General features: G+C 37.8%; 1 protein-coding gene across 6 annotated transcripts in view; it reads right to left on the bottom strand.

Moving 5' to 3' along the window:
- sdk1a (sidekick cell adhesion molecule 1a) overlaps positions 1–12,140 on the bottom strand; it is a 354,190-nt gene that overhangs the window by 1,547 nt on the left and 340,503 nt on the right. For 2 of the 6 annotated variants that reach the window (XM_089128735.1, XM_089128731.1), the window contains 8 exons: positions 11,882–12,068; positions 9,934–10,071; positions 9,076–9,237; positions 8,693–8,818; positions 7,169–7,333; positions 3,330–3,467; positions 3,003–3,123; positions 64–196 (listed from right to left, as the gene is read on the bottom strand). In XM_089128735.1, coding sequence (XP_088984861.1) covers positions 64–196; positions 3,003–3,123; positions 3,330–3,467; positions 7,169–7,333; positions 8,693–8,818; positions 9,076–9,237; positions 9,934–10,071; positions 11,882–12,068 — 1,170 coding nt within the window. The remainder of the gene's footprint in view (positions 1–63; positions 197–3,002; positions 3,124–3,329; positions 3,468–7,168; positions 7,334–8,692; positions 8,819–9,075; positions 9,238–9,933; positions 10,072–11,881; positions 12,069–12,140) is intronic. The other 4 variants (XM_089128732.1, XM_039687419.2, XM_089128733.1 and 1 more) reach the window with 3 other exon arrangements.

Raw genomic sequence — 12,140 nt, forward strand, 5'->3', positions numbered from 1 at the left:
GAAGATTATGCACGCTCATCCAGTCAAGATAAACTCCATTATGGTGAATAAGCATCACTCCACCTCAGACTCGGACATCTCTGCAGGCCCCTCTGTCAGTGCGGTGCTCTCTGTGGAAACCACACCGTTGTAGTTGCTGCAGATGTCTTCGTCGGAATAGCGCAGTCCAGCTGGATTGGGTCGGGGAGGGGACCTGCTTGAAGAGAAAAGAAAGTGCTTAAAAATTTGGGTAACACTTTACAATACGGGTGCACTAATATGCATTAATTCATGCTTAACTAATGCACAGATAATCATGAGTTAATGTATAACTCATGAAGAACTAAACCATAAATTGATGATTACTGCATCAGCAACTAATAAAGAGTCTATATGATTAATAGATTAAGTAATACATGAATTGCTATTAATTCAATGTGTCATTGTGTATTAATTCCTTAATAACTTATTTTATTAACTAATAGTGTAAATTAATGTGTTAATCACCACAATTGGTCAAAGCTATGCACTTCACCTTCCAGTTGTCTGCTTTAATGAATCATTAGCTAATGATTTGCAAAGGCATCATTATGTTATGACTTTACTTGTTGGGGCACATCATTATTAACCAGTCATTTAGTAATTGTAGTAATTTGCACATGAATTTGCAGTAACAATGAAGTAATTAATCATGTATTAATGCATATTAGTGTACCTGTCATATTATCTGGAAATTGAAATGCAAGGTTTTGGCTCATTCTGGTAATTAACATAATAATTAACAGTAGTAGTTAAAAAAATGAGTTATTATGGAATTAATCCACGATTACATATTTAATTAAAAACAATTAATGTATGAACTAATACATTAACCTTACAGACTCTTAATTAGTTCCTAATGTGGTAATCATTAATGAATAGCTTAGATAATCATTAGTTACACATTAATTCAGTATTATCTGTGCATTAATTAAGCATGAATTAATGCTTATTAGTGCACCCGTATTGTAAAGTGTTACCAAACTAACACCGAGTTTACACAGGAATCGAGAGGTGGAATTCGACAAAAGAACCATTATAATACTGATACTGATTCTGTCTGCATAATCCCGTTCTATTTCTGATGTACTCCACACACCTGCGCTACTTTCAACACAGTCTCATGATAGTGTGTATCTATACCACGATTGTCATTTCTCGTGGCATTTAAATGCCAAAATTGGTTTTTGCGTGCATATGCTATGCACTGAAAACCCCCTGGGTAAGTTTAGGGGGAAGGGGGGTGGGGAGTTCGTACTTATTATACGCCAAAAAGTGCGTATCATATGCACGCGAAAAACGCGTACCATATACACGCAAAAATTAGTTTTGGCGTATAAATGGCACGAGAAATGACATTCATGCTATAGATACGAACTTTCATGAGATCGGGCTCCTACTTCTGACAGAACCACAAATGGATTTGTAACAGTTGCACCCGGTGTAGATGAAACAATGTTGTTTTCTGTGGGTCAATGTGTTGAATCCGTGTGAAATCTGCAAAATATCGAACCTTCGCGCGATTTTCCACTTTTACGACATTCCATATTATTTCACACAAAAATAAAACTTCTCTTATTATTTACGTACCCTTGTGTTGTTCCAAAGCTGTATGACTTACTTAATTCTGGAGAATATTTTGGAGAATGTTGCATGTTGCTAATGGTTTCGGTGATAATTGACCTCCATTGTATGTAGCAGAAACAAAACAAAAAACCCATACAAACACTCAAACATTACTCGAAATATATTATTTTATGTCCCACAGCAGAAAGAAAGTCATACAGGTTTGGAGCGCTATTAGGGTGAGTAAACTTCGATTTTTAAACATTGCTGAAGAACTGCATTTCTTGGGAAATAGTTTTTTTGGGAAATTGTTTTTTTTTACCATTATGGGGCCCAATCTTGCACCCGGCGCAAATGACTTTATACACTGACGCATTTCTCAATCCAATTTTGCACCCGCGCAAAGCGGGCATTTCCCTCCACAGACGCACATCGGTAAACTAGGGAATGAACTTGCGCTCCCTGGGCGGGTCGGCGCAAAAAGGAGGCGTGTTTCGGTGCAAACAATCCCTGGAGCTTTTTTGCAGTTCCGATGACCAGAAAAAAACTAGTCTAAAGTCAGTGGTGCGCTGCGCGTACATTCAGATTCTATTTTAAGCGCGCATGCTTGGCCATAATACAGAGTGTGAACAACGCACATACACTGTAGATCATTCTCTCATCAACACAGATGCATTTTACTTTTTGCAAATGATATATTATTATAGGGAAAACTATTAACTATTAAAACACGAGGGAAGTAATTGTTGTGTCCATGACGATGGGAAAAATAGGCATAAAGCTTACATATTTACCCAAATTATTATAAGCATGTTTAACTGAAGCTAATTTGGGTGGGTTTGTCCCATCCCCAATGTCCCTTCTCTTTCTTTTACAGTCCTGACGAGAACATCGATCACGTTCACGTTACGCCCCAAACCACACTTATGAATAATGAAGCTACTTCAGACCAACCCCTTTTAAATTAAAGTTACTTGCACTTCATGCTTGATACTTGCATTTCAGATCGTTAAAATAGGGCCCTATATCTCTCCGTTTCATAAGTCCCTTAAACCCTGTTACGTAAAAAGGACCATTATATTTGTGCGAAGACTCCTCGCCCCACCCACACATATTAAAAAAGGGTTTGGTCCAAAGTTAACCATGACTTTCAAAGTTAAAGACCGTTACAAGCTTGTAGTTGTATTTATAACTGTTCACCACCATTTGATAAAATACAGTGGGAAATTTGATGAAATCTGCAAACTAACTAGAATGTAGGCGTGTTTGGTGTGCGGGAAACAATGACAGTGACCTAATTCAGCAACTGGTTAAAACAGGTTTTAATGCTGAAATACACAACTCTCTAGTCTAGTGATTTTGCTCCCTCAGATTTATCAGACGACACAAACGGAAGCTGTGTACCCTCTTTACAGTACCTCGTGCCATTTTTCCTCAGGAAGACACTCTTGACATGAATGGGCCTGCTGTTGAGCTCTAGAGCCGTGAAGCCTCCATTGTCCAGTGTGACCGTCTCCTCCACCGTGGACACAGCTTTACCTACAGCAGTCAGCATATCATCATCACAGCAAAAACAGCACCTGGGTCAAATTTGAATCACTCTTTGCTGGACGGTGTGAGAGTCTGAGTGGGCGGACGTGTTTATCTGGATGAATTTGCATGTGGATTTACCGGGCATAATGATTATGTGAGGGAGGATGGATGGATGTGTCGTGAGAAGGCTGAAGAGGTTTGTTTTAGGTCACCTGTTCCACAGCTCTTGTACTTCCTGTTCTGTCCGTGCAAGACCAGACCAAAAACCAACAGCAACAGCAGAATCAGACCGCACAATGCCAACACAATGAGAAACCACCACTCCTCATAAAACGGGGTGTCCACTTGGGCTGTTTAGGACAAAGAAAAAAGAAATATAAAGACATGAAAGATAGAAAAGTAGACTGTTTATATTGTTGGCAAGCAAACCCTGCTGACTCATTGACTGAGGGTGGTTGTTCTGGCTGGATTCTTTCTGTCTTTAAACTACGTGACTTTTGCCTAGACTTTTTTTTATAGACGAGTTGACTGAAGCTAGTATCCCAAAGGTCAGACTGAGTCAGAGTTGACAGATTTCATAGAACTTCGCATAGTCCGTAGTGTATGATGGCACAGATTTTATTTAGCTTTTTAGACTATAATTCTGTCCAGTTTTAAGAATGCATGCGGTTTTCATGTGTCATGTGTCTCCAAGAAATAAACAACACGTTTCTTTGTGAGCTTGCCACGTTCTGAACAACTTGAAAGTCTGGTAATGTGTGATCATTAGTTGTTTATTGTTTTAAACTGTCATATAGTGTATTCCAGCCTATAAATAGGTCTCTCGATCATTCAATGCAAGTCGATGCCATGTCTTCGACCTGTTATATTGCCTACTAGGCTAAAGTGTGATCACTTCATTTCAATTATGTATTTTCAAACTTAGGGTGCTTTCACATCTGCAGTTCGGTTCATTTGGTCCAGACCAAGGGTGAAAAATGATACTTTGTAGCGTTTTTCAGAGGTTTTGGTTCATTTTCACACCACACTGATTGCTCTGGTCTGAATCAGTTGATGAGTTGATGAAATGAACCAAAATATACCTATATAAATATACCTATATAAATATGAAGAGTTCAGATGCAAAAGCCTTTAAATGCCATTTGAAATTTTCTTCTTTAATGATGATTTTTGTACAAGTATATTTAAGTTCAGTAATTTCACTTAAATAACAATTAATAGGTAATTATCATTGCCATTTAAGTGAAATCACTGAACTTAAATATACAAGCTTGATAAAAATCATCATTAAAGAAGAAAATTTCAAATGGCATTTAGAGGCTTTTGCATCTGAACTCTTCATATATAAATATATACAAATATCACTTGACAACATCCACATTACTCATTGGCCAGATATCTTGAACATATTTCCATAACTTCACTTCGATTGGTCAGAATTAACGTACGTGAAAATTCTAAACAGAGCTCTCGGAAATAAACAAAGAGGAGCAAATTCCGGCTGACATGCGGAGAATTCACTCACAATGTATGTCCTATGTTCAGAATGAGCACGAGCTTTATCCTGTCGCAAATCCCCTCATAAACAACAAAGTATAGATGCGATATAAATAAGAGGTTCACTCTGCAGTGCGGACAACTTCAGTGTTAATGCTTTCACATTCACGCGAAACGCAGCACGGTTCGGAAGCAACCGAACTCAGACGACCTCCTCCAGGTAGTCTCGGGTTCGGTACCCCAGTGCGCACCCGGGTCCCATGACAGCGTTCACATTAGCGGTTTTTCATGTGAACCGTACCCCGTTCCGAACTTAACTGCCAGTGTGAAAGCCTCCTTAGTGTTGCTTATTGACATTATTGACCTTGAGTTTAATAGCAATACTCGTCAAGTTTCCAAGATATATTATTACTTGAGAGAAGCAGCAGTGATCATATCTCCCACTTAGAGCAGCATTGACCCATGTGTTTCGGCCTGCGTCTTATCTCTAGTGCACTAGAGCAAAGGAGAGCATGGCCCAAATGTGCCAGGACTCTCCAATCGTATGAGACAGCCTCTGATGGACTACTCTGACAGCAATACTGAGCTGCAGTGACATCAGCTCACAGACAGATTGGAGCATGCCTGTGGTATGAATATTTCAATCCCATGACACGCGAGAAGTTGATAACATACTTTGCTTTTCATTTACAAAAAGGCCTCTAGGACTTGCACAGCACTGCATTAATTAAGGGCTGAGGCAACATGAACGTTTTTTTTGAAAGCACAAGCCAATGGCCAAAGAGAAAGACAGAGAAGAAAGCTCTCTTCTAAGACAGCTTCATATTTATTTTCATATTTCTTTGTGTTCTTTAATTGATATTATTACCACCTGCTTTAAAATGCTTTTGTTACTGACGGAAATCATGTTAAGGTTAAAGCTAAAATAAAAGCACAAATTAAAACCACTTTAATAAGTAAAAAGTGGTAAGTAAGTAAGTAAGCATTTTGACTAAGTAAGCATTTTGAAGCCTTTCTACAGTCTCAGGTATAATATTTATATACAAAGGTCATGACTATATTTGTTCAACACATAAATCTCGCTTCAGATTCCTTTTAAGGCATTGGCCTCTATACGACCTCAGTTTCATTGATAATTTTCCTTATGTATATGTCAGTAATTGGTTGTATCATCTGTGATAAGGGAGCCGGCTGGAAGTTCAGAGTTCACGTGTTACAAATTGAGAATGTGGTTGCTCAACCAAAGGAAAACACATGAAAACAAAACAACCTCGATGAGAAAACATTTATAATAGCAAAAGAGTCAAAAGAAAAGCCAGTAAATCACAAATTCACAAATATTGAACTCCAGTACAATTATATAAACATTCTTAAATCAAGATACATTTACTTGAAGAAAAATGACACGTTTTGCTTAAAATAATCTTGTTTTGCTTTTGAAGGAAGTTTATTCATTTGAGCCCATTATATATATATATATTATTGTTTTAAAGGGGTTGTATTATGCCCTTTTACAAAGTCTTGATTTTGTTTTAGGGGTGCACTAGAATATGTTTTCAAATATTTAACATCATTACAGCACCTCTATGCAAAGTCTGGCATGCCGATTTCGACAAAGCCTCTCCTTCCGATTTGCCTGTGATTTTGGGCATTTGACGGCAATTTCTCAAAACCTGTCGGCGAGCCAAAATCGTGGCTAAAATCGTGCAGTCTGAACTCGGCATAAGGAGCAGTGAACCGTCTTACAAAAGCAAAAGAAAACAGGCTGTTCTCTGTAAAATGTGCAGCGCAGAGATACACGACGGGGTTATAATTTTAACCATTACAGCCATAGAAAGGTAAAAAAATGCTTTGGAAAAGGGGTGGAAAAAACAGCATCTCTTTGACAGCTCAACCTGGCCTTTTTTCTGCCGATTCCTTGGGCGCAGTTTTTTTTTTTTTTTAAATTAACATTGTGACTTCATAAGATCCGGAAAAATCGCACTGTAGTCCAAACGAGTCATTCGTTGTAGTTCTTGAAAAGTGCTAGAGATTCTGTTAAATAAAATATCCCCCTTTGGAGTGGACTTTTTTCATGCTAAAACAGCAACACACAAACTAAAATTAAAAAAGTGGAAAAGCATATTAGCACCCCTATTAGAATTTATTTTTCTTTTAGTCTCCTGCTTTACAAATTGTTCTCCTGTCATATCAAGACGTTTTAAACTGTGTCAAGGTAAAGTGTGCAATCAAATAACTCAATAATTTCTCATCAGATCTATGCTTCTCATATTCATTTTAAACCCTGATACTCTCACTATATTTCTACATTTATCTAAGTTTTGTGTTTTTCTTTATTTCTCCAACTAATGTTTAGTTGGAGGTTGAAATGAAACATGTCTGATAATTACATTAAGCCAAGAAAAAGCAGCTTTTCTGGGAGTGCATGGTGAGTCGAGTTCATGTGGGTGTAAAAGTCACGTTAGAGCTAAATAATATCAACAGTAACTGATGCAACACCCTGTCAAAATCTCTTTTAAGACTCATCACAGTACAGGAGGCCTGACGTTATTACCTGACATGGCAGCAGAGGGCGCACTCGGCTCACCGTAGCCGAACTCGTTGATGGCCAGCACTCTGAACTGGTAGCTGATGCCCTGCCGCAGGCGGTCCAGACTCACAGAGTGAGAGGTGCTGGTGGGAGGCAGGTGCCGCACAAACGTATCCCACACGCCCTCATCTGCGGAGCGCAAGGTCACTTCCAGTGAAAATGTCATCGTGAACTTGGAAGCACTAAGTTCATTACAGTGTCCCATTATACTTAGCAGATGCTGACATCAAGAGCAGCTAACAGCTGGTTCATTGCCCGACAAGCAATGTTGTTCAATGTGAATAACCATACTGATATGGAAAAGGCAGTTATATTAATGTATCCCAGCAGCAAAGACAAATAAATGTTCAGTAGATGATTTCAGACCAGCCATCAAGCTCCTAAACGAACACTCGCCAAGCGCCAAATGTGAGTAGAGATTAGTTTTGGCTGCTAACTTTAAAAGGAACTGCAACATTACATGGTTTGAACTGGAAATATGAAAAACTATTTAAAAAAAGCTATATATTTTAATTTTATCTCAGTGAAAACAAAATTTTTCTAATGCAAAAAATGGAACAAAATTACGATGTGCAAGTCTTCTTGCAAATTATGAAATTATGCAATAAATGACTCTTATTATTTAGGTTTCTGGTAAGAAATGGTTGGTAAATTATCAGACTTACAGGTGTGGCAAAAAGTTGAACCTTGACTGTAACAAAGATGCATTTATTCACATGATTCCTGGTCAAATTTAAAATCTAAAGATGCTCTATGAAAGTAATTACTATATACAGTATATTATACAAATACTAACATATAACGTAAAAGCAATAGGATTAAAAAACACAAAATAATTTATTATAAATATTATAATTTAATATTAATATTTCGAATTAGCTTTTTAGTTTTCATTTTAACTTTGAAGTTTTAGTAATTTTGCTGTGCTTTGACATTACTATTCATTAAAAAAAATTCTATTTAGCTTTAATTATTTTTATCCAATTAATTATTTTTTTTTATTTCAGTTCAGTTTTAGTTTTAGCACTTCAACTTATTTAAGTTTCTAATTCCCGTTTACGCTTTTAACAGTTTTAGTAAACAATAACAACAGTGATTCATTTCAATTTTAATTAGGAACACTAAATTAATTTCAGAGGATTCAACATCTAATTTTTTTGATTCATCACTAATAAAAGTCACGGTAGTTGAAAAAGCACTAAGAACGTTGGCAGCACTTTGGTTTTCATTAAAAGCTTGATTGCTTCTTTAAATGTAAGTATATTTAAAACGGACATATGTGTAGCGAATTTTCAATGTATTCAAATTGAATGATACGATTTTTTTCCCACCACGTTATAAAGTAATGTAACTGTTGCCAAGTAACTGTAACCAAGTAACAGAAACCTGGTACATTACCTTAGAAGTACTGATATGTGGTCAACACTTTTCTCACTCAAAAAAAAGAAAAGAAAAAAGTAACGATTAGTCAAGTTTTGAGTGCCGTACCAGAGGGCCGCGCTTCAATCACATAGCCGGTGACATGTCCTGCTCCTGTTTCCCCTGGTGTCCATTGGATGCTGAGCATAGATCCTGTCTTTGTGATTGACATCTCTACAGGTGATCCAGGAGATCCTAGACAGGGAGGAGAGCAGGCAGTGAACTGAGAGGAACAGGCGAGCAACCCGACCCTTGAGAATGAATACAGGAATAAAGCTAAAGCAAACGCCTACACCGCTGTGAGATATTGATCCACGCAGGTGTTTTTTCACAGCCTGGATTTCTGACACCTCTCGCTGAGGAGTGGGGAATGTAAGCTGTGCTCAGCGACCCTGAGAGTTTTGCTGATCTGTGTGTTGGTGTGTTTGTTTGGTTGTGGATGTGTAGCTCACCTTTGACAGGACCCGCTGTGATGTTGGCCTCTGCCTCAGGCCCGTAGGCGATAGTTTTGGCCTGCACGTGGAAGCAATAGGTCATGCCCTTGGTCAGGTCACGCACCTTCAGCCAGCGCTGCCAGCTGCCACGGATATCCACCGTTACCACTTTAGTCACACCTAATGCGGACACACACACGCACAGTTTGCATGAATACACACACAATAATCATTTATACAAACAAACATTGCACAAAGCTACAGTATCTTCCTACCTGAGAATAGCAAGTTAATCTCAAAATGAATTACTCTAGTTCTGTACTCTGAACTATGGCATCCAATGGAAGCCATGGAAACAATAAAAGAAAATGAGTTTATGTGAACAAATTATCATCACATCACCATCACACATTAAAACACTAATAGCCATTAGAAACATTATGAAAACAGACTCAGTGAAAATATGTTATACATTTACATTTAAAAATACATTTTTTATCAGTCATTTGTCGCCACCTACTGCTGTAAAGATGTAATTGATACAATCTTATTTGCAATAGGTGATTTACTGAATTATTTTGATCAGTGTTGTTTATATTCGGACTATCAACTTTTATCGCAGTACTTCAGCGATAATTTGAATTATGCAACAGAAATAATGATACTGCGTGGTTGAAAAGACTGTGAAGCTGGTTCATACATGATAACTGCTCTCTCTAGGTCAGCAGCAGAGCTGTGACTGTACTTGTCAAAGGCAGGCTTAATAGACATTGCTGAATCATTGTCATTTAGGAATAAGATAGCGTGGGTGTTTAAAGAGAGATTGCAATCTGTTAACCATTAATTGTGCAGCTCTAATACAGAGTAGAGACTGACCTTGAATAGGGGCGGTGGGCTCATACACCACTCTGTAGCCTTCCACCAGACCGTTAGGGGACAGTGGGAAACCCCAGGACACGTTCAGAGTGCTGCTGGTCACCTCAGAGAAACTGATGAAGCTGGGAGCGCTGGGGGCTGCGAGAACCGTATAGTTTGATGAATGCAACAAATACAGACTTTCATTCCTGTCAGATTCACTAGATTAACGCAACAAGTCACTTGAGGCTGTAATATTCAATACAGTGATTTTGCAGTGTTCTTGTGTACAATGTGTACACTTGAAAATCTTGAGCATATTACAGTTTCATATCACAATAATTATAAATCAAATTACAAAATACATTTTTTTTCCCTGAAATCTTCAGAAAGGCTAATTACTTGTATAAAACAGCAATTTGATAAAGGACTCTAAGATAGTTAAAACATGTTTTCGTATATTTAACTCATCACGATAATTTATTTCATTCATCAAATGAGTCATCCAACTCAAAAAGTTTATTGCCCTTTTTGGACTTGTATTTAATTTTTGATGTAAACAAAAAATCTATCAATAATTAAATTCAAAGTTGTCAAAAAAAGTGCAAATTTGCATAATTTTGCAGCAAATACAATTATATAAAAAAAGCTCTAAATATGTTCGGTAAATGTTCAATAAATTGCTTAATAATATTAATTTCAGTATTAATAAATGTAAAGTGTTTAATTCTGTTTTTAGTTTAAAGGGATTTGAAATTAATTTTTTATATGTTTTAGCTTACCTCAAGGGCATCCAAGATATAGGTGTGTTTGTTTCCACAGTATTTTTTAATTTTGATATTTTTAGGTCAAACCGTCGTTGTCTGTCAGTCATATAATGGAGGTCTATGGGGTCCACCTCAAAGAGCATGCACAGAGAAGTCTATTTCGATATATCAACAGACAACGTTGATTTTTTGACGCCCGTGTCTTCACTTGGACGTGGCTGTGATTACACGAAGTAAAAACGATATAAATACTGTTCGTTTTCTCACACAAACCGTTCGTTTCGTGTCTTAGGCCATCAATGTGTACTTACATTTACGAGTCATTAAATCATGTTTAATTTGGACTTCTCTGTGCATGCTCTTTGACGTGGACCCCATAGACCTCCATTATATGACTGAAAGACAACGACGGTTTGACCTAAAAATATAAAAATTAAAAATACTGCGGAAACAAAGACACATACATCTTGGATGCCCTTGAGGTATCAAAAATTTATTTCAAAGTGAACTATCCCTTTAACTGTAGAGTGTTTAAATAATTCAGTATGATTGCGGTCACAGGTGTGAGTACATTGGCTATTTTGTAACGGCTTTAAATGTGGCACATCTAATTAGATTTTAGAGTCAGTTGTAATATTTGTAATACATTTTAAATAGATCTCTCAGAGATTTTACTGTGCTAGCTTATGCAAACCCATACTCTTTCACAAATGCAGCTTGTTGCTTTAGGAAATGTCAAAGTGAGGCAGAGGTTGTGAATTTCCTCTGTTTAAACAAATGAGGTCACATCAAGACCATTTGAATAATTTTAAATTGTTTTTTTTTAGGTGACTCGTGGGTAACGAGCCCCTCCCTGTCATTTCAGTGAGGTGGAGCCTGAGGTCAAATCATTCCCTGCTTGTGCGTAATTCATTCCGACAACATTTATAGAGTGAATGATTTAATGCAGAACACATGAATTGCTAATGTGAATGATGCAACGGTGATGCTCCAAAATATGATCAGGTGTCGACCTGGTTTTCATGCATGGAGAAGAAAACAATATGGAAGTGGACGTATTGCCCTTGGCGCGCTGTCTGCGGTCAGATTTATAGGTTAGTTTTTAAGGGTGTAACGGTTGGTGCTCAGGTCAGAGGGGGGCTCTGTGGTCAGTTCTGAATGGGAGTTTAATGGCGATTAGGATGATTTGTGCAGAGGCTCACCTGCCTGAAGAGTGCGCCCCCTCCTGGGCTCACTGAACGGGCCGTCTCCCGCAGCATTGAAGGCAGACAGCTTGACCATATAGTACGTGTAGCTGGTCAGGTTCTTCAGTCTCATGTTGGTTTCAGGCCGGAAGAGAATCTTAACTTTCTCCGTTTCGTTCTGACTGTCATTCTCCCAGTAAAGAATCTACAGACAATGAAAGACATAGGTGGATGTATAGATTTAAACTTTGTCTGGCACAGCATCCTACAACCCTTT

Source organism: Pimephales promelas, chromosome 3 (assembly GCF_988280905.1).
Source record: "Pimephales promelas chromosome 3, fPimPro1.hap1.1, whole genome shotgun sequence".
NCBI classification, from domain to species: Eukaryota; Metazoa; Chordata; class Actinopteri; order Cypriniformes; family Leuciscidae; genus Pimephales; species Pimephales promelas.